This window comes from Cricetulus griseus (assembly GCF_003668045.3).
Source record: "Cricetulus griseus strain 17A/GY chromosome 1 unlocalized genomic scaffold, alternate assembly CriGri-PICRH-1.0 chr1_0, whole genome shotgun sequence".
NCBI lineage: Eukaryota > Metazoa > Chordata > Mammalia > Rodentia > Cricetidae > Cricetulus > Cricetulus griseus.
The window spans coordinates 89,581,445-89,604,851 of NW_023276806.1; the positions used below are offsets into that span (position 1 = coordinate 89,581,445).

The 23,407-nt window shown below is 39.0% G+C and overlaps 1 protein-coding gene across 2 annotated transcripts in view; it reads left to right on the forward strand.

Moving 5' to 3' along the window:
• Window positions 1-20,666, forward strand: part of Gpr149 (G protein-coupled receptor 149) — a 72,888-nt gene extending 52,222 nt beyond the window's left edge. The window contains exon 5 of one of the 2 annotated variants that reach the window (XM_027391708.2): window positions 20,105-20,666. In XM_027391708.2, coding sequence (XP_027247509.1) covers window positions 20,105-20,666 — 562 coding nt within the window. Of the gene's footprint in view, window positions 1-20,096 lie in introns of both variants that reach the window. The other variant, XM_035450784.1, reaches the window with a different exon arrangement.
• The last annotated feature ends 2,741 nt before the right edge of the window (window positions 20,667-23,407 follow it).

Below are 23,407 nucleotides of genomic sequence, written 5' to 3' on the forward strand. Positions count from 1 at the left end.
AGAACTGTCAATTAGAGAAAGTGAAGTATTGAAGTCACCCACTACTATTATGTTAGGTTTAATCTGTGATTTTACATATAATAGTATTTATTTCATGAATCTGGATGCACCTGTGCTCAGCATTCCTGTTTCAAATGCAATATCCAATTGTTGAATTGCTCACAATCAGTGTCAACAGTCTCTTTGTCTTTTGTCACTCATTTTGGCTTGAAGTTTATTTTATCAGACGTTAAAAGAGCGACTCCTGTTTGTTTCCTCTGCCCACTTCCTTAAAATGCCTAGTTGCATTCGTTCACTGTAAGGAAATATCTCTGTCTTTTGCATGCATTTTTGCATCTTGATGAGTGATGGATTTCTTGGAGGCAAGAAATAGATGGTTCCTGGTTTTAAATCTAATCTATTCATCTATGTGATCTTACTAGAGAATTGAGACCATTAATATTCAGAGAAACTGAATGGTATTTATTGATTTCCTGTCATTTTGTTAATTTTATACTGTTTTTTTTTCTCCTCTCATACCAGTATTCTGGTACCTTTTATTCTTTCTTTGGCCTCAAGGATGAATAGTTTTCTCTTCAGTCCAAAGGATGCCTTCGTTTATCTTCTGTGGAACTAATTTAGTGGTCATGAATTCATTTTTCTGTTTATGTTCCAGAAAACTTTTATTTTTCCTTCAATTGGATAGATAGCTTTGCTGAATATAGAAGTCTGGGTTGGAAGTTGTTGTCTTTCAGAACTTGAAATACATCATTCCAAATTCTTCTGGCTTTTAATGTTTCGGTTGAATGATCTGCTAATATTCTGATGGCCTGCTTTATACGTGACTTGGTTGTTTCTCTCTTGCCACTTAGAATACATTTAGTGTTTTAATCATAGTATGATGATGAGACCTCATTTATGATCCTGTCTATTAAAGGCCTTTTGATATGGATTGCCATTTCTTTTCCTAATTCTGGGAAATTTTGTTGTGATTCTTTAAAAGAAATATTTTCATTGCCTTTAGAATGAGATTCTTCTCCCTTTTCTTTCTTTACTGTGGTAAAGAAATTTGACCTTTTCAAAGGTGTGCCACATATAACTGGGAATTCCCATTCATACCTTTATTTTATCTTAGTCTTTGTGTGGTTATTTGGGTTTGTCTACCTGGTCCACAAGCTCTGTCTCTCCTTGATTCATTCTATTGATGATTATTTAATCCCAGCAGCCATACTAGCTAGCCAGGCAGTGGTTGGCATACGCCATTAATCCCAGGACTCCGGAATAAGAGGTAGATGGATCTCTGTTAGTTCAGGCCACATTGACTATACAAAATGGATCTGTCCTAGAAGAAACAGCTCACACATAGGTGATCCTAGCACCAGGGATCACACACCTTTAATCCCAGCACTAGGGAGATGGAAAAAGGAGTGACATAGTTGGGTGGAAAAAGGAATACAAGGCAGGAGGAGACAGGAACTAAGATCTTTTGCCTCTGAGGATTTGTGAAGAAAGGATTGCCATTTCAGATGGGTAGAAGTAAGATCTACTGGTTTGGCTGCTTTGCTTTTCTGATCTTCAGCTTGCAGCTTGAACCCCAATATCTGTCTCTGGGTCTTTCATTTATCACATTACAATTATTATTGGGAAGGAAGTATATGAGAATAGAAATAAATACTAGATAAAAATAATAAGTTCAAGGTGAGTAAAGCAGCTAAGGGAGGAAATTTAGGATATTGTCAGGAAACACAAGTCTTAGAGATTGTAAAAGCTGTGAAGATCATAATTGATAGGTAAGAAGAAGAGGGATGAAAAGAAGAGGGAAAGACATAGAAATAAGAGCAGATTGTTTGAGACATGGGTGAAAGGTGTAGGAAGAGTTCTATTTAGTAGATTGAGTAGAGAAACACATACAGCAACCCTAAGACCTAACTGAGAAAGAGGCAGACAAAAATAAACCCACTATGAGATTCACAGAATGAACTGCTGGCACAATTGCACTGAGGTGAAAGGGGAAGGTTTTAGATTCCTCTGGTTCTACCAGGCTCCAACTGTTGTGGTGGTGAGAAGGGCCATTGATCTCTGCAGCCTTGATGCTCTCTGTTGTTCTGGTAATTAGAGAGAGAAGGTTTAAGTTTTTGGCTTGCAGTTCACCAAGAGCTTGGCACTCTATTGTAGCCTTTTCTAGCCCTTAATGTTATTACTGCTGTTCCCTAGGAAGCTTAATTCAGTCAAAGGGTGCCAATTTGAGAGGGTTTCTAACTGGACTCTCATTCTTAACCTCTCCCACTTGCTTTCCCAAAGAAATCACTCCTGGCTTGAGAAATTCATGCACATATCCTATCTCTTGGAGGATAAAAATGTATTATCTTAACTGTTTTCTTTCATTGAGTTTCAGTGGTGAGGCTTCTAATCTGCCTTGGTACCGAGAAAGGAGCAAGAACAATTTTCTATTCCTGACATTGTGATGAGTATGTGTACTATTCTCTTCTCCTAAATAAGCCAATATAGTAATCCTAGTGCAAGTTAGTATTGATTGTTAACAGGGCTTAGATCCACTAGGAGACAAGCTGTTAGCCATCCCTGCGAAATCAGGTCTAGATTAGATTAGCCTTTGAGTATGCCTGTGTATTGGGTACTTTTCATTTGCTCTGATAAAATTCTGTGATCAAAGCAATTTATAGAAGAAAGATGTTATTTGGGCTCATGGCTCCAGAGAGATAATAATCCATGATGGCAATTGGAGAAGGGAACTGAGGACTCACATCTTCAAATCACAAGCAGGAAGCACAAAGCAAACTGTAAATGGCATGAATCCTTTAATTCTCAAAACTACCTCCTCCACAGTCATAACCCCTAAGCCTCCCAAGCATCGTTAATTGGGGAGGCTTAAAAAACTCAAGTGACTGAGACTATAAGGTCATATCTCATTCAAACCATTAGAGCCATTGAGGGATTATCTACAGAACATTAAATGAAGTGGTAAAAACCACTTTAATTATGAGTGACACAGATAAGGATTCCCTGGGATGGAGTCCTGGGCTGAATAAAAATGAGAAAGGAAGATGAACACTGGCATCCATTACTCCAAGCTTTCTAACCGAGGATGTGTGAGTTGCCCCAATCTGTAGTTATCAGCTCCCCACCATGATGGACTGTAGCCTTTGAACTGTGAGCCAAGATAGCTGTCTTTCCTTAAGTTACTTTGTCAGGTATGTTGTCATAACCATGAGGCAAGCAACACTTTGCTTTCCCGAGTTGCAGTTACTAGTAGTCAAGCACAGTCTAAAAACATTAAATGGAAAAAGTTCAAAATAAAGAAAATTTATGAAGAAAAAAATCATTTTTGAGTAGTGATGAAATTTAGTCTGCCCCTCCCAGGCTGTCCTTTTATGTATAGTTAGTCACTTTGTAGCCCTCTCAGTTATCAGGTCTTCTGCTGTTATTTATCAGTCCTTGTGTTCAAATAGTCCTTTCCTTACTTGATGACCACCCAAATACAAAAGTAGTGATATTAATGAAAAGAAGAATGTTCTCAGTTGAATAAAGAAAAGTGTGTGTGTGTGTTGAGGGCAGATGTTGAGACTGATAAAGATCCATGGGAAGCTTACATTTCCTGTCTGTGATATTAGGAAAGAAAAAAGAAGACATTCATGATAGTCTTACTCTCACATCCCCCCGTTAAAACTATTATGGCCTTGGTGATCATTAAGTGCTTGACTAAGATGGAAAGAATTTCAGTTTGCATATCTATATGTATGGGGAAAGCATGGCATTTCACACTCAGCCCTATATGTGGAGTCAAGCATTCCGTGAAACTCTTAAATGTGTCCTCCATGGACACAGCAACTTCTGCAGTTGACATTTTCCCTGTTAAATTGCTCTGATTAGAGGAGATCAGTGCTTTCATTATAAAGACTGTGCATGTGGATGAGGTTTTATGGATAATCATTAATGTACACCTTTTTATGAGATCCAATAATGTCAGTACATTTGTTAATTTTTTAAAAAAGAATCTTTGTTATAATTTTTGATTGCTCCAGTATTTTCCCAGTTGGTAAGATTCTGCAGACTTTGTCTACTAAATCAGTTTCAGTTTTAGGAAACAATTTCTATGCATCACATTTTGTAGCTGTGCAAGTAGTGGGAGAAGAAAACAGTTCATGAACTAGAGAAAAGGGCTTTTCATGCTCTTTGACTCAAGAGCTGAGTTTTACCTTTCAGTTTTGTTCAAAAGCAAAATGATCTGCATTTAGTTTTGTCTTGAGAATAATGACTTTATTTTTACATAACAATGGTGCATCTTCATTATTTTTAAAAATTCAAGCACTATAGGAAAGTACTAAGAAGAGAAAAATGAGTGAACTAAACGACACACCCAGATCCAGATAGATCCTGCATGCAGCAATAGCAGGTGGACAAATGCAGTTGTTTTGTGGCTTCAGGCATGGAAATGGGTACTCAGTTAAAATATAAGATAATGAATCACAGTGTATGATTTTTCCATCTGTCAGATTTGAATCCTGATTCTCCCACTTGCTGTCCAAAACGGCATCCTAGCTTTCTCCTCTGAAAAATGTAGACAATAATGTTTTCCATTATCAAAGGCTTTTTTCTAGTGTGTGTGTGTGTGTGTGTGTGTGTGTGTGTGTGTGTGTGTGTGTCCTCAGAAGCCAGAAAAGGGTATCAGATCCCTACAGCTAGAGTTACAGGAGCCAAAAATGGTGCTAAGAATTGAAACTGAGTCTTCTGGAATAGCTATGCACTCTCCTAAATACAGTCCAACAGCAGTTTTAAGTGAGATTCATGGTTTATTTTTACTCTGCATGTGGAGTGATGAAACATATAGTGATTCCTCATTGAACTTTATGTCAGTGACTTCCTTCATGCTCACACCCCCACTTTAAGGGGTTATTGCTTTTGCCCTATCAGTGATCAGCTGTGTGGTGAACATGACAGAGAAAGCCTCAGCAGCTGGCACAGCCCCCAAGACTTGTTTGGCGTCTACAGACCTTATTTTGAGTACCAACATCCCCAAAACACCTCTTAAAATGGAGTCTGTAGCTGAAACCCTCTGACTTGTTTGGTCATCTTTCTTAGTTACTTCTGGCAGAGATGGGAAGCTTTGTTTGTTTTTGCTTCTTTTTGTAAACACTACTTTAGAGGTTTACACATGAGACTGAAGTTTTTTTCTAGTTCCATGGCTGTTCTTTCTAAACTGGATGATAGAGGTTCTATATGATTGGGCTGTGTTTTGCTCCCTTCATTCATGAGTACACTTGGATCACTTGGACTGGGAAGAAGGATCAGCAGATAAAAAGCACATACCAAAAGAGCCTGGCAAACCCAGAGAGGAGGAAAAGAATACTGTCTGGGAAGTTGTCCTCTGACCTCCACATGTGCTATGACACATGTGAACATACACCACACACACAAAAATAATGAAAATTAAAACATCAATTTTTCTTTACTATGTTTAGGTTTTCTCTTCTTTTTGAGTAGCAGAGTAGCAGCCTGTATCAATTAGGACACCAAAAACAAAACAAAACAAAAAAAACAAAATTAATATCATGGGGTAAGAGATTTATTTTAGAATTCGTTGGAAATCTAGAAAGTGAGTCTTCAAGATAATTTGGAGGATTAGAGATAGAGTTCTATTTTCTCATCCTGAGAATCCAAGTGTGCCTAGCCACAAAAGTCTTACCAAGAAGGGGAGTTGTGAAGTTGTCTATGAAAAGCTGATTTGAGGGGCTGGAGAGGTGGATCTGTCGTTAAAAGCAACAGTTGCTCTTGCAAAGTACCCAGATTTTATTCCCAGCACCCACATGGCAGCTTACAACCATCTGTAACTTTAGTCCCAGGGGATCCAACGCCCTCTTCTGACCTTTGAGGGTACCAGATGCACATACATATTGTCGTGACCCAGCACGTCTCAGCCCTAGACCATGAGGTTCCTGAATGGGGGTGTGTGGACCTAGAAGCTTCGAGGAACCCAACGGCGATAAAGACCAAACACGGGCATCTTGTCATCTTCAGAGAACTCTCAGTTCCATGTTGTGGAACTGGAGCCATTTCTTTATTAGCCATCTTTTCTGGTGTCTCTTAACCATCCTGCTAATACTATAAGGCAACCATTTCTCTCTTTGTTCTCCTCTCTCCTCTCGCCACTTGCCCGCTTAGCTCCTAACCTTCTGTCCTCATCTCCCTGCCCAGGTCCAGGCCTATACAGATGCTTAGGTGCATAGATATGCAAATAAGGGGGCATATTATCCTGAGGCCATGGTAAACAAAAGTATCCCTGCTGACATTAACAATACAATAGTGGGCCGGAGTTTCCTGGTGCCACCACTGTTTATAGTGGCCAGAACCTGGGACCCAAAATTCGGTCCCCCACAACTTATATGTAGGCAAAACATTCATATGCATAAAATAAATAAATCTAAAAAATATAAAGAAAAGAAAGATAATACATCTGAATAATAATAACCTCTTTAGCTAAACTTTATACATAGAGCTGAGGCCACACTTGAACATGAAGACCAGTGCTCTGGAAGTAAGCTGTTTGTGGAGAAGAATAACATTACAGACTCTACCATGCATATTCTTTGGTCTGTCCCTAACTACCCACAAAAAAAAGATATCCATGGCATTATGAACTCTATTTTGTGTTCACTTTTGACATGTCATGCAAATTCTTCTCTTGACCAACTGTATTCTGGAAGCAAACAAGGAAGGGAAATATGGAATTAAGGATGATTTCTGTTTCATTTAAGCAGAGTGCAAACCATCAGAACACTGTGCCTTTTATATGCCATCAATCAGTGTCAGCCTTATGAAATGGGTCTCGTAGATAATAAAGTGCCAAGAAGTTCTCTCTATGTTGCCAGGTTAATTTAGCAAAAAGAAAAGAGAAAAGGCTTCATTCATTTAGGTAACACATGTAGACTCTACAGATGAACCATATCGATTCATATAGACTCTAGAGATGAATCTTTTTTTAACCATAGAGATGAAGACTCTTAATGATACAGCCACATGGAAGTAGAAGTAATCCTTAATGTGCTTTAACCAAAGGAATGCTTGCTGCATATTCCTACTCCTCAAATTATTATTTAATGTTACTCTTCAAGATTCAAGAATGACAGATCAGGAGTCTCATGTGTTTTCAGAGTCTTCAAAATTATGGTATTTTAAGCATACTTCTAACAATCTGATGCATTGTCCATGAATCTCAAAGATGAGCCTTTCAGCAATTTAAAAACTTGGATTTTACTGTATGCTATAATTCTAAATTGCATCATCATTAATGAATAAACATATTTTGCTTTATAAATTAAAATTATCTAAATTTTAAAAATAATGAGTAATATAGTATTGTACTATCAGGAGAAGGAAATTACAAATTAGTTATATACACTATCACATAAGCACAAATATGTAGTAAACATATACACATATTTATGTAACCCCTATATGCAGGATTCCATGTGTTCTTTTACTGCTACTCAGTGTTCAATAAGTGTTTCTTTTCTTTAAAAATGATTTTTTTTATTTTATTTACACATGTAAATGTTTTATATGTATGTATACATGTATGTATGTATTATGTGCACACATGTGCTCTACGAGATCCAATGACATTTGGTTTCTTTGAGTATCTTGTCTACTGCCCATTTAGAAGTTTAGTATATATAAGATTTACATCTTAATATTTAACTTTATGAGCAATTGCATATGCTAGTGCATTTTCATTTTTTTTTCTGGGAGCATATCCGTTGTTAGTATAAAGAAAAACACCAATGATCTTAGACATTTATCATGTATCTTACAATTTTATTGAGATCTATGCTTATTCTTGAATTTTTTATGATCCCTGGGGATTTATGTCTTCCTTTCTGATTATATCATTTTTATTTCCCTTTCTTCACTTTAAGCTATGATAAAACTGTGCTAAACATAACAGAACAGCTTTTGGAAGAAAAGTGTCTTTCTCCATCAAATGCAGTGAGCTACACAGCTCTGATTCTATCAAAGTGAGGAGAGTTTCTTTCATCTCTCCTTTCATATTGTTTAATCATAAATGAACATCATTGTACAGATGTCCTTGTTGTATGAATGCAGCAGCCTGTTCTTATGGAGGCATTTTCTTAACAGAGGCTCCCTCTTCTCAGATGACTTTAGCTTGTGTCAAGTTGACATAAACCTAGTCAGCACAATCACGGAATTTTTCTGTCTTTACTGGAGTGGATCACATTAATCAGTTTTTGGTTTCTGAACCAGCCTAACATTTCTGTAGTAAACTTTACTACAGAATTCTACTTGTTAATATTTGTTCAATATTTGTGCATCTGTATTTATGAGTGATATAAATCTGTAAGGCTTCCTGACACTATCAATATAGTTTTTGTAGTAGAGCAAAATCAAATCTTTGAAATGAAGTATTCCTTACTCTTCTAGTTCCTGCAAGAAAGTGGGTTTTTATTAGTTCAACTCTAAGTTGGTAGATTTCTCTGGTGAAACTATCTAAGCCTTAGGGTATTTCTCCTTTGGCATTTCAAATTATGGTTTCAAATGCCTTGGTAATTTCAGTGGACTTCAATCCCTGTTTAATTTTAGATTCACTTTGGTAGTTTCAGGGAATCAGTATGCTTCATGAAAGTTGTTGAATTCAAGTGTATGATTTGTGTAGCATGCCTCACCATCCCCCTGGCACCTGTGGTTATCACCTGTTCCTTTCTGATGCAGGTCATCTGTATCTTCTCCCTTTCCTTTGGCTGTGCTCCTAGAGGTTTGTCAATGTTATGGATCTGTTAAAAATCAACCTTTTTGCACTGAATTCCTCTGTTGCTTTTATTTACATGATTTCTATTATCTTATTTTTCTCCTTCATTATTGCTTTGGCTTCTTTGGTTTTGCTTTTCTAAAAATAAATCTTGGTGAATGCTTAGACTTGAGACTGCTTCTGTCTCCTAAGACATAGATTTAGTGCTTTCAGTTCCTCTCTCAGTGCACAGATTTTGATATGATGCATTTATTTTAATTCAGCTTAATGTGCTTTTATTTCCCCCAACATTTCTTCTTTGAGTTATGGACAACTTAATAGTGTTTGCTTAGTTTCTAAGAGTTTGGAAATGTTTTTATTGTATTTTGGATAGCCTGATTCCACAGAGAGAAAAAATACTCTGTATAATTTTATTCCCTTTTAATGCATTTCAGTTTCTTATGAGTCACTTAACCAATTAAAGGTAACCTCAGAGAATACTAAAATGCATCCTTATTACATTAAGAAATGAAAACAAAGGCACTTCCTCTTGGATTGATTTGACGAAGAGTGAGCCCATGCATGAATTCTCTAATCTACCTATGCCCTCCATCAGTCTATAGTTCATGGTTACTGACCTGTGTGTGAATTCTTTGTTGTGTGAGTCTTCCCTGTCCTTGTCGTGGCTGTCTCTGAATGTCCATGCCCGAATCTGTGCTTATCCCTGTGTCTGTCCATGAAAAGGACTTTGCCCTGTATCTATTGAACAGCACGGAAAACATAGCACAGAATGGGATGAAGATTCTTTACTGAAAACCTTAGCCGAGTTTTCAATGGAAGAACCTTGGCTGATCCCATCTGACTCAGAATAAGTCCTTCTGTAAGTAGATGTTATTAAGCTAAATCTATGTTGTTTTCAACACTTATGGAGGATATTTGCTTTAAAGTTGCCATGTTAACCTTAGGGCTGTTACAGCTGATTACCACAGCACACACATACATTAATCTGGGCCAGGTTAAAGGAAGGGTTCAGAATTTAAGATAAAAGCTGTGAATTTATCTTAGGTTTAAAATCTTGGTTGTTTGGGAAATCCAAGGCAATTTGTATTGGTTACATTGTTCTCTTAAAGGCAGGTTAAATTTAAACAGACTGAGTACACAATAGGAGAGCCAGTTACATACATCATAGTCTTAAAAGAATTTAAGGGACATTATTAATCTGCCAAGAGTTGTCTTGGAATGGGGGTTCAAAAAGATTTTCATAAAAAATGTATCACTACATTGTTCTATGGCCTAGATATGGGTTATTTTTGTGCATATTTCACTAACATTTGAAGAAAATAGTATTCTGCTGTGGATGGGTGGAATTTTCTTAAAATCTTCTACAGATTGATTAGATCCCATTGATCGATGATGTGTTTTCTTATTCTTGATGATTTCCTGCTTAGTTCTCAGCTATTGATACAATGTGGACATCTCCGGCTGTGTGGAGAATTTTTCCTCTCAGTGGTATCAGTCTTGCTTCATGTATTGCACTGCTCTGTGGTTTGCTGTGTACATTCTAGAATTGCTGTTTTTTTCTTGGTGGATTGATCCTTTCATCACCATGTAATAATCGTTCCTGTTGCTGGAAGTTTTCTTCACTCCAAAGTCTATATTTTCTTTTCCAGTGAAGATTCCTGTGTGTTCCTACATGAGTGTATGTGTATCACATGAGTACAAGAGCTTTTTGAGGCCAGAAGAGGACATTATATATACTAAAACTAGAGTTACAGATAGTTATCAGCTACCACGTAGGTGCTAGGAACTGACTGTAGATCCTCTAGAAAAGCAGTAAGCATTCTTAACCATGGAACTACTCTCTAGACCCCAAAGCCTGTATTTTTCACTATTAATATAGCTATTCTTTTTTTTCTTTACTTTTTTTGCATGGTGTGTATATTTTCATCTATCCGTTTCAGCCTCATCCCATTATAGTTGAAGTTTCTTAAAAACATTGCATAATGTAATTACTTTTAATCCACTTGTCACTCTCTGGCTGTCTAACTGGCTTTTTTAGTTCTTCCACACAGAATACTGTGAAGGAATAGTCTCATATAGAGATAAAATGTAGAAGAACCATTGAACTATCTACATCTTCCTAATCTGTATTTCTCAAATCTTGATAAGGGGCACAGAGGACAGAAACCTCAAAAACATTATGGACTCTACTCTTTCCATGTCACCAAACAGCTAGCATATATGTGACACTTCCTATATGTGAAGCATTCTACCCATCATTCCCTGTGAACTAATTTGTGTAATGTTCATGTTTTCAAATGACAAGCCTAATGCCCAGAGAAATGAGGATTACAGATACAGTTTCCTTTCTAGACCTGAGTAGTAAAGTTAAGAGAATCTGTAGCATAAAAATAAAAACTCAGGGACATATATTAGGGTTCACGCTTCACCGCAAAGACCAGGGAAGCAAAGCAGCCAAACCAGTAGATCTTAACTCTACCAAGCTGAAATGCCAATACTGTCTCAACAAATCCTCAGAAGCAAAAACTCCAAGTTCCTGTCTCCTCCTCCTTATATTCCTTTTTTCTGCTCAGCCATATCACTCCTGTCTCCACCTCCCTGGTGCTAGGATTAAAGTGATCCCAAGTGGTGGGATCAAAGGTGTGAGCTCTGTTGCTCTTTACTCTTGTGTAGGCTGTGGTGGCCTTGAACTCAGAGAGATCCTTCGGCCTGTCTCCTGATTCCTGGATTTAAAGATGTGTGCCACCACTGCCTAGCTTCTACAGCTAACTAGTATTGCTGGCTTTGCTTTCTGGTACTTCAGGCAATCTTTATTAAATCACAAATAATATATCACCACAAGGATCTAGAATCTGAGCTGAGTTTAGAGTTCAACACCACCTTTCTATGTAACCTGGGTAAGTGGATTGTGCTCTGTAGACCTTGACATTTGTATGTAAAATGTTAATTTCACTATCTTCATGGTTATCCTAAATTAAATTTCACTTGTAAAGAGCCAGGAACTGTGTCTGCACAGTAGACATTCCACATATCTTCATTCTCTTCTCCTTCAGGGTTGTAGAAATAAAAATCAGAATGTCCTCTTTGCCTATGGGGCACAAAACTAAGAAGTCTATCTTAGTGTTAAGGGCTACTAGCCCTGAATGTAAACTCTGTCAGCTCTGTTTCCTCTCCTCGTGACCCCACTTGTTTGCTACATCCCTAGAACACATTGTCTCTATTTTATCCCGATTAAAATAATCCATGTAAGGCCCATTTAAAAACCTTTGTGTTAAAGCTGCTTCTCTAAATACTCTTTTAGTTCCTAACATGAAGAAATCCTTTCTTCCTCCATGTTTCCCTAGAATACTGTAGATTATGCCCAGATTAGGAGAGTGAAATGTTAACCATGTTTACCTCAGGATTACAGGGAAATGGACAGAGTGACATGTAGGCAGAGTAACATGTTCCACTCTGCCTTGGAGTAGCAGAACAAAGGGCATGAGATGGGTGATCTGGGACTTGGATTTGATTGTGATTTGCACTTACTTGTGCTACCTCCCTCAACTCAATTACATCATCTATAAACTTTGGATAATTAGGGCCTTCATTTTATCAGATTAGCATGAATATTAAGTGTGAAAGTGAAAATACCTACCAGGAAGTATGGCTCATATTGAACAGAATCAGTATTTGAAATAGTGAACATCAGTCTTCATGGTTAGACTTTCACCAGTAAAAAGGCCTGGGATGAGGAGACAGTGGCTAACATGCTTTCTGTGCAAGCCTGAAACCTTAGTATGGAGAGACAGAACCCACACAAAAAGCTGTACGCAATGGAACCTGTAATCCCCAGTGCTTTGGGGGCATGATTGCTGTGGCCAGCCAATGTAGCCAAAATAGTGAGGCTTCAATCCTGTCCAAAAAAAGAAGTTAAAGTGAGATCTACTGCTGGCCTCCACCTGTGCCTACATAGGCAAATGAACCTGCCTCTCTCTCTCTCTCTCTCTCTCTCTCTCTCTCTCTCTCTCTCTCTCTCTCTCACACACACACACACACACACACACCAAATTAAAAGAAAAAGAAAAGGCATGAGGCACAGGCTGGAGGTCTGGGAGGGTAGATTTGCCGCACATCTTTTCATGTGAAAGTCTTTTATTAAAGGTCTTTATTTTCTTTCCCAAATTTTTCTTGTTTTGATCATTTCTTGTGTGTCATTATACTTTGGTTCACTAATCACACAAAGAGGACATGGTGGGACAAATGATCTGAGGAGCTAAATATATGAAACTATGTAACCTTTATAATGAGTGAATTACCCAAAAGCAAATTTTTAGTTTTCTCAAACGTTTCTTTTTAATTTGGTTTTTGTTGTCTTCCTGGTATGTCTATTCCATCTTCCCCAAACTGCTCTAAGTCTTGCTCAACTTATGTATGCTCCTCAATGTATATACTTTTAAGAGCCAAAAGTCACTGAAAGGTAATCAAATGGGAATTTTTTAAATACTAAACTTGCCAATCACTTGGAATATTCAGGAATCAATGGTACATTCCAGCTTCCAAAGCAGAGAGCCCATGGCCAAATGTGGCCTTGGGTAAAGTGAGGATCCTTGCTGCTGTAATATGCCTTGCTTAAACTGAATAATTCACACAAGCAACAGAAAGCCTTGTTAGGATAATCATCACCAGAGACTCTTTTTATATTATAATTTCACCCCAAATTCACCTAGCAGCTTACTGTGAAAAAAATAAAAGGCATTCGGTATATCCAAGGTCATCAAGTTTGAATCAATTATCACAGATTATTTGTGCTAATGTGTTTACTGTGGCAGGCTCTCTTCTCCTGAAGTATTTGTGAGGTTCAGAAACGCTTTTCATTTAAAAAAAAAAAATCTCCCAGCCACCCACACTCCCGAGTATGCTGCAGTAATGGGCTATCATTATACCCAGGCAAATGCTAAGTCGTTGACTTTAAAATGGAAAGAAAGCACAGACTATGAAATGAGTAGTCTCAGGATATTTAAAGGGATTATTCTGATCATGCAATAAAGTTGATGTCTAATTAAGTCCATACATTTTAGTTTTAGCAAAGAAAATGCTGAGAGGATCTTCCCATGTACTTATAACTGACACAACACAGTCAAAATGCAAAAATATATACTGGGCAATAACACTATTTTTCTTTTAAGATGCAGTTACCCCACATTTTGTTATTGCTCTTGCTATTCTGTAGCTGTTTTGAGCCAGGGTCTTGCTTTGTTACCCACACTGGTTTCACAGTCACGATCTTCCTTCCTCTACCTTCTGAGTGCTGAGATGACAGGTCTCTGTCATCAGGTCCAGCTACCCCACTTATTTTGAAATGACATCTTCATCATACCTGGTTTCTTGACTGTCCATTAACACATAGGATGAATTACTGTAGCTTTAATGTTTAGATATTTACTACACTAGCATGTTTCCATATTTTCTTGCTTATTCACAAGCTTGTAAAATTTTCACATTACAAAGGAGAATTTTATTAAAAATATATTAAATCAATAAATATAAGAAAATGATCAGATTTGTAATACATCTTCCCTAAAGAAAATATGAACTCTCTTGTCTTCTGTTTGTCTTTGCTGTTTTTTATTACAGCAGCATTGCCTTGTCAGGTTTCACAATAGAGCTGTTGTTTGACATCATGCCTTCTTTATTTTAAAGGCTGCTTTTAAAGATCTGTGTGTCTGAATGTTTTGCTTGATATATGTCTCTGCTCTGCATGGATGCCTGTTGTCCATCCATGCATTCCAGAAGATGGCATCAGATCAGATTCACTGGGACCAGAGTTAGGAAGAGTTGTGAGCCACTATGCAGATGTTGGGAACTAAACCTGGGTCCTATGTAAGAGCAGCAAGTGCTATTTATTATTATTATTATTATTATTATTATTATTATTATTATTATTATTTTAGAAATGATCTTATTTTACATATTAATCCCCCCATTCCCTCGCCCTCTCATCCTCCCATGCCCCCCACTGACACCCTTAGCCCACCCCCACCCCCTAGCCAAGGATAGTGCAGCCCTCCACAGAGGACAATCAAAGTCCTTCACATTACTTGGGAGAGGGCCTAAGCCCTCTTTCGTGTAATGGGGCAGCAAGTGCTCTTAACCACTGAACCATTTCTTCAGACTGAAATGGGAGCTTTTAAAGACACATTTTGATTGGCAGCAGCTACCAGTTTCTTAGTTTTACTTAGAATTCATCCACCTTTCTGGAATCTGTCATTACTTCTCTCAGATTTTTTTCTCTAGAATGTCTAGGTAGGAAACACTGCATCCATCAGTTGTTTGTCATTGTTTCTTCCTACTTGGTGCTTATGCTTCTTATTTCTTTTTCTGGATGGCCAGCCAGCTAGGACCTTTAGAGCAGGGCTGGATATCATGGATGCCAGAGATTTCCACCATCTTTGAAGATGTAGCCCTGCTATGGGCAGGTTCTCAGGTCTCTCTTTGCCTTGCATCAGCCTAGACTAAGTGTCCTTTTCCCATGACAGCCCTGAGTCAAACATTGCATCATCACATAGACGGCTCTTGCTTAGAAAATCAAGCAGCTCTGTAGTTTGTGGGCTCTTAAAGCATGAGTGCATCTTTATTCCACTGTTGGAGACCAGCCAACCTGCCCTTCACTCACAGTAGTGACTCAGTGAGTCCATGTTCCCTGTTCTGTCCATAGCAGTAGAAAATTCTTGTAATTTTACTGAGTCTGTCAGTTCCTCTCTTGAATCTCTTTTAGTGTCATAGTTCTTTGTTCAAGAGTTGATTTCCTTTAGCCTAGAACAGTTTTCTTTAACATACACAACACATAAGTCTTGTTTAAAGGGGACAAATAATTCTATAAATGATGCTGCATTTTTATGGATTCTACTTAAAGATGTACAAATAAAGTATAGTAAACTAGAAGTTGGCTGATACCTGTAAACCTAGCCCAAGGGAGGCATGGGCAAGAATGTATGCTGCCAAAGTAAGCCTGACTATATCTATAAAATACATGTAAAATATACCACTTTAGTTATGTATAAATGATCACTGCTCAGCAATATGTATATACTTAGTATATACTTAGATATATACTTAGTATATATCACATACTCAGCAATATGTATATATTTAGATAACTCTAGCTTTTTTACTTTTGGAGAAACTATTCTGTTTTCCAGGGCACCTGCATTATTTTACGTTCCCACAAACAAGAGGTTTCCACTTTCAATGCATCCTCCTCAATAATGTGTTCTTCTGTATTTTCATAGTAGCACCCCAATGGAATCTCATTGGAGGTTTAGTTTGTGTTCCTGTATGAGTGATGCTGAGCATCTTGTCGTGTGTGTGTTTCTGTCCACATGTGCATCTTTTACTTAAAGAAATCCTGTTTTACATGTCAATCCCAGTTCCCAATCCCTCCCCTCCTCCTCTCCACCCTTGCCCCCCCCCCACAACTAACACCCTACCTATCCCATACCCTTTCTGCTTATGGTCCATACCCTGGACCTCCATGTAAAAATTCTTTGCCCATTACTCAGACTGAATTTTGTCCCTATCTCTGTTTTTGCTCCTGTAGCTCTGAAATGTAGACTATCCATTAAAATGGAAATGTTTAAAAATTATTTTAATAACCCAGTACTTTGTGTGATGTTTCAGAAAAATCAGTCTTCATATTCAGCTAGACTCTGGTAACATGTAATTCTCAAATGTCAGTTTGAATTAGCTATCCTCCACTAACTCAATAATGAACGTTCATATGGTGGTAAGGTTCCTGTGGAAAGCTATAGACATCTACAGTATTTCTTTCTGACAGTGCAATAAAGAAAGGCTCCTGGGTAACCCAGTCACAAAAAGACAAATATGGTATGTACTCACTTATATATGGATTTTAGACATAGAGCAAAGTATTACCAGACTACAATCCACAATGCCAGAAAAGCTAGGAAACAAGGAGGACTCTAAGAGAGACAGTCATGGTTCCCTGGAGAAGAGGAAAGGGAGAAGATCTCCTGAGCAAATTGAGAGCATGAGAGTAGGGGAGAGGGAGCTAGGAGATGAGAAGGGGAGAAGAGGAGGGATGAGGAGGACATGAGGGAGTAGGAAGGTTGAGTTGGGAAAAGAATAGAGGAGAGCAAGAAAAGAAATACCATAATAGAGGGAGCCATTATAGGTTTAAAGAGAAATCAGGAACTAGGAAAATGTCTGGAGACCTACAAGGATGACACCAACTAACAATCTAAGCAACAGTGGAAAAGCTACCTTAAATGTCCTCCCCTGATAATGAGATTGATGACTTACTTATATGCCATCCTAGAGTCTTCATCCAGCTGCTGATGGAAGTAGAAGCAGACACCCACAGCTAAACACTGAACTGAACTGGAATCCAGTTGCAGAGAAGGAGGAGTGATGTGCAAAGGGGTCCAGACCAGGCTGGTGAAATCCACAGAAACAGCTGACCTGAACAGGGGGAACTCTTGGTCCCCAGACTGATAGCTGGGAAACCAGCATGGGACTAATCCAGACCCCATGAATATGGGTGTCAGAAAGGAGACCTCAGAAATCTATGGGGCCTCTTGTAGTAGATCAGTACTTATACCTAGCATAGAAATGGACTTTAGGAGCCCATTCCACATAGAGGAATACACCCTGACCCTAGACACATGGGAGTGGAGTTAGGCCCTATCCCAAAGGATATGACAGACTCTGAAACACCCCCCCCTATGGAGGGCCTCACCCTATCTGGGGAGCAGAAAGGGTATGGGATAGGTAGGGTGTTAGTTGTGGGGGGGGCAAGGGTGGAGAGGAGGAGGGGAGGGATTGGGAAGTGGGATTGACATGTAAAACAATCTTGTTTCTAATTTAAATTTAAAAATGGAGGAAAATAAAAGAAAGAAAGGCTCCCGACCTCATTCAATTTAAACATTTTTGAAGATTTGTTTTTATTTTGTATGTATGAGTGTTTTCATGCATGTATGCATATATACCACTTGTATCCCTGGTGCCCATGGAGGCCAGAAGAGAGAATCTGAACCCCTGGAACTGTAGTTACAGTTATTTTTGGACCTCCATGTGCTGGGAGCTAAACCTGGATCCTCTTCAAGAGCAGCAAGCGTTCTTAACCTCTTAACATTTAAGTATTGTTTGTGGACATTGAGTGGCATGTGCTTACAGCATGGCTTCTGTATGAAGGTTAGAGGATGATTTACAGGAGGTGTATGTTTTCTCTATCCACTATGTAGATTCCAGGGATCAAACACAGGTCACTAGGCTTGCATGGCTAATGCCTTTATGTGCTCAGCCATTGTTCTCTCATCTGCTTCATATGACCTACTATCAGTGGTAACATTGTTGCATATGAAGATACAATTAAATGTCTCTTTATATAAGCATGCTTATATCAACTTGATCTGTTTAATAACTCAGTTTTCTCATGACTTTTTTGTTGTTTTACGCTAGTATCATCACAGCATTTTGATGGTAAAAATGTCAAATGTCAAATAAAATAACCTTAGTAATGATTTATTGAAGAATTTAGGGAGGTCATTTTTCTTATAATAATTATAATAAATCATAATTTAAGGGAATTCAGCTTTCAGATGAACTACTTCTTAGAATGCAGAAAGAAGACAGGAAGTTATGGTTACAACTCACATTGTGAGACAACATTTAGAATGTATGTGTGTGTGTGCTTGTACATGTGAGGGGTACACTCATGCATGCAGGTGGGTGTGGAGGCCGTGAGATGTCTTCCTCAGTTGCTCTCCATGCTAACTGCTTGAGACAGGGTCCTTCACTTGAGCTCACTATTTTGGTTAGATTCCAGTGAGCCAAAGAAATCCCCTTGTCTCTGTCCCCCCAATGCTGAGGTTATAGATGCATGTCACCACGAAGGCTTTTTACTTGAACACCGGGTGTCAGAAGTCAATTCCTCATGCTTACAAAACAAACTTGACCACTGAACTATCTCCCCATCCCTGACAGTCAGGATTTTCAGACTGAAAAATGCTTTAGCCAATTTTTTGTAAAAACACATAAATCTCTGTTTTTGATTTTAAAAAAAAAGTTTTTTCAGGATAGGAAGATTTTAGGATGAACTTTAAATTTTTTTTATTTACTTATTATTTTAAACATAATTGTTTATTGATCCTTTGGGAATATCATGTACCCCTATCCTGTTCACCTCCCAGTCCTTCCATATTCTTTTCTCACTGCTGCAGCATCTCTGAAAAGAAAACCTTCCCTCCCAAAAATCAATTGAAAACACATACAAAACCCCCACCTCACTTCTCCACCTCCAAACGAGTACTGGGATTAAAGGCATGGGCCACCACCTCCTGGCTCCTCCCCTTATTTTTATGGACTATAACATGTTTTAATTAGAGCAATGTATTTCAAACTTTACCATACAGTAGAGTCAATATGGGTCTTATTAAGTGACTTTCTCCTTGGTTAACTACAGGGTAGAGCTTAGAAATCTGCCATCTCCTACAAGCCCCCAGATAATGCTGATATGATCTGTTGTGGAGAGCTCTGAGTATTTATATATTACCATGTCCTTCCAACACAAACATGGAAGCAGAAAAGGGGTCAGCTGAAAGTATGAAAGTGCAGAGGCAGGTGGATCAATGTGAGTTCAAGGTCAGCTGGTCTACAGAGTGAGTGAGATTATAGACCTTCATGAGGATCAGTTTTCTTTTTTTATTTCTCAATGCCTCTTTATAGAAAGAGGTCTAAACTTTGGGGAAGGTATTTCCAGAGCCATGGGGTTCTCTATAATTGGGTTTATCTTAATGACTGTCTTCTCGGTGGAAAAGCAAACTCATTGGTGACAATTGGTTCCTCTTAGGAACTAACAGCTGAAATATCCCCTGTACTTAATTTGCATCATAGCTTTGCAATCACCATTTTCTCTGTTAGGTACACTAATGAGAAGAAACTCTGCATGCTGATAACACAATCTCCATTTCCTACCATCTATGTTTGCTTTGAAATGTAACTGAATATGCAGCAGAAACATAAAAGCAATTCCACATTGCAAATATGCATTTAATTTGTGTCCAAATCCTACCCTTGGAAAGGAACATGCATTGTATTGCTTCCTATGTACACTCATTTCTCTTTCAACTCTGGAAATAACTCTTGCCTTCTCTTAAGTGACTGCACTCCTTCAGGTATATTTGACCTCAGAGAAACTCAGCGACAGAAGCAAAATCTCATTATCTGTAAATAGTTTCCAGGGAAATGAATCAGAAGTAGAAAACTTACCATTCTGTTGCATAAAATGAACTTATATGTGTCGATTTCAATAATATAACCATTTTGTTTCTGTCCCCAGCGTTCCAGTGGGCTGGCTATTCCCTTATGTGCATTCCAGGGGACAGTGTCTCTCCAAGCACCTACCGGGAAAACCCTCTCTCTTTCTACTTATGAGGTCAGTGCAGAAGGGCAAAAGATAACCCCTGCCTCTAAGAAAATAGAAGTCTATCGATCGAAAAGTGTTGGCCATGAACCGAACTCAGAGGAGTCTCCTTCCACGTTTGCGGACACCAGTGTGAAAATACACTTGGAGGTTCTTGAAATTTGTGACAACGATGAGGCTTTGGATACTGTGTCAATCATCAGCAACATCAGCCAGTCCTCCACGAAAGTCAGGTCTCCTTCCTTGCGCTACTCGCGGAAGGAAAACAGATTCGTCTCCTGTGATTTAGGAGAAACTGCCTCATACTCCCTGTTCTTACCTACAAGTGATCCTGACGGTGATATCAATATCTCCATCCCAGACACTGTGGAGGCACACAGACAGAACAGTAAGCGGCAGCATCAAGATCGGGAAGGCTACCAGGAAGAGATCCAACTGTTAAACAAAGCCTACAGGAAAAGGGAGGCTCAAAGTGAAGGTAATTAGGGAGTTCCGGGTCAAACAGGGCTGGAAGAGTTCTGCAACCTCAGACTGCTAAAGTTGTCCTAGTGCTGAGACTCATTTCCCACTCCCTTCTAATCATAAGCTTGCATAAGGTTTCCTGCTATTATTTTTCGGGAGTGACTTACTACAGTACATACATAAAGTGCATTTCATATACTACTTAAAGATCATACACTGTGGAAATTGAACAACGTTGTGTCTGCCTTTCTACACCGATTCTTGACCTTGTTTGCTAATATTCTGCCTATTTATGAAAAGAATATGTTTTTCTCATGCATGGGTTTCTGCATCCATGCTGCTTTTACTGCAAGAGGGAAAAGAAATTTTGTGGAAATGAAAAACAATGCACCAAAACTCCGAGTTGTATTTGAATACATATTTGCCTACATGTGTCTGGAATATGCTTCCTTCACTTACTGCTTTACCCTTTTAGTGGTCTAGGAAGTTTGTTCCTGTGTAATAAGGCAAATTAGCTTCTAACATAGAAATTTAGAAACAAGTGTAGCCCTAGTCTATTGTTATTTCATATGTTGTTATAAAAATATGAGTAGTTTAGTGAGTGGTCCTGTTTGCCTCTCTTGAATATATCAGAGGTGTTTCTTTCCCTTTTCAGTGTGTCAAGGTCACTCTTGAATATTCTGTATATTAAAAGTGTCATTTGAAGTAATCTTTAACTCAACCATCTCTGGAAAAAGCTTGTTGTTAGGTGTCTCTCCCTCCAACAAATACCTGGAATATGCTTTATTTGATCTCATGTGTTATGTAACATTAGTTGAAGATGTGCAACATTTGTTTATGCTGTGAAACATTTGACTGATGATGCAAAGATGTGTTGTAGTCTTTCATGTTGTATTTGTTTAACTTTGTGAAACCATTACTTTGGCTGTCTAAAACACCTGATTGGTCTAATAAAGAGCTGAATGGTCAATAGCTAGGCAGGAGAAAGGATAGGTGCAGGGCTAGCAGGCAGAGAGAATAAATAGGAGAAATCTGGTGTCCCGCGCCCGGTCTGTATTCCTCGCCAGCAAGAAATACACGCAGGACACTCGGATCCTTCTGCAGACAAGCTTTAATGCATTAGACTGAACAGAGACTGAGCAGAGACTGAGCAGAGACTGAGCAGAGACTGAGCAGAGACTGAGCAGAGACATTGAACTAAGAAAACCATCCCTATATAAAAGGCTGACCAGCCGCCTGGGACGTATTACCCTATGAATGGCTTTAGCTCCTCAGGCTAAAATGAGCCACGGGATAGGCAGAGATCAAAGGAATGGAGATAACCCGGCGCCTGTGAAGTAATTTACACCTTGGTGTCTTCAGGCAGCATTATAATGCAGGAACCGGCTTCCTACATATCACCCTTTTTTTATTAATTAATGAAAAGGCTTTATATTATTACAAGCAAATAGGTCACCCATATGTTGAGGGATAGAGGCAGGGGTTGACCTTCCCAAAATCAAACATTAAGACTGTGTACGAGAGTCACCATCAGGCTGTCAGCTTGACCCGAAGTACTCCCGACCTGTCCTCTGCCGTTTTTCTGGGAAAGGGGGACTGGGGCAGGTAACCCTTATGCAGGTCAACGTACCTCCCAGAGAAGCCTGTATAATAGGCAACTCTGTGCGATGCCTATGCTCAGCATCCCTCTTTGGGGCTGCACAAACCAGACACTCTACCCTGTGCAGTGAGCCTAGGCTCCGGGTGTGTAAGAGCTGTCTGGCCGGCGGCCTATTGCTAGTAGCCAAAAATATAAGCGCTTGGGCGGATCTCTTGGTTTGAGCCCTGGAGCTTACATGCCAGTCAAAGAAGTAACAGCAATTTGTAGGCGGCTGCATTAAACAATTATATCCATCCCTTTTCTCACAGACCAGCCAAAAATAACAGCAATCTGCAAACGGCTGCATCGAACAAACACCTCCACCCCTTTTCCGCCAAGGGCAGGAGTTAATCTGGATAACAATAGCGGCTCTCAACTCCCGGGGGTAGAGGGTGGAGTTTTGACTTTTGAAGGTCTGTAGAGGCTCTTTAGGTTGAATCTTTTTGGGATCCACAGGGGATTCTCTTCATCCTGTGAGAAAACATAATATCGCTCCCCTGGATCTTATGAGAATAGGATCCGGGCCTTTCCAAAAATCAGTTAAGATATCTTTCCATTTTACTATTTTCTTTTGGCCTTTTAGTTTTTGAGGTGAGACGCTTGGCCTCGGTATGGCCCCCAGCGTTAATGTTAATGAGGCTTTAAAGCCCCAGGCATTCCAGGCCTTTAAGAAGTGTTGAATAGCAGGCATGGCCTTTTCCCCTATCAAAGACTGGGAAAGCCATCTGTAATTTTCTCCGCTCCTCTGATGGTAAGAAGGAGTCGGTTTCAAATAGTGGAGGTGCTGATGGAAGCACACCCGCTGGCATTTTTGGCCGTGTTGCTTTTTTCTCTAGCTCTGCTTCCTTGTTAGAGTCTAAAATCTCAGAGTCTGAGCTGCTCAGCTCCAAGGCTTCCAGTTTCGTTGTAGGGCAGAGGCTAGGTTCCTCATCTTTCCTAAATTTACCGGGGTGTGACCGGCCATTCCCCATTCTCTCTCCCTCCTTCTCTGTCTCTCCCTCATCCAGCTCAGCTGTTCCTTTTAAAACTTTATCTCTTGAGCTTTTAGAGTCATTAGAGCTATCAAGATTTAAAGCTTTATACATTCCCTTGTCAGTAGACATTCCAGGAGGTCTTTTTTTCTTAT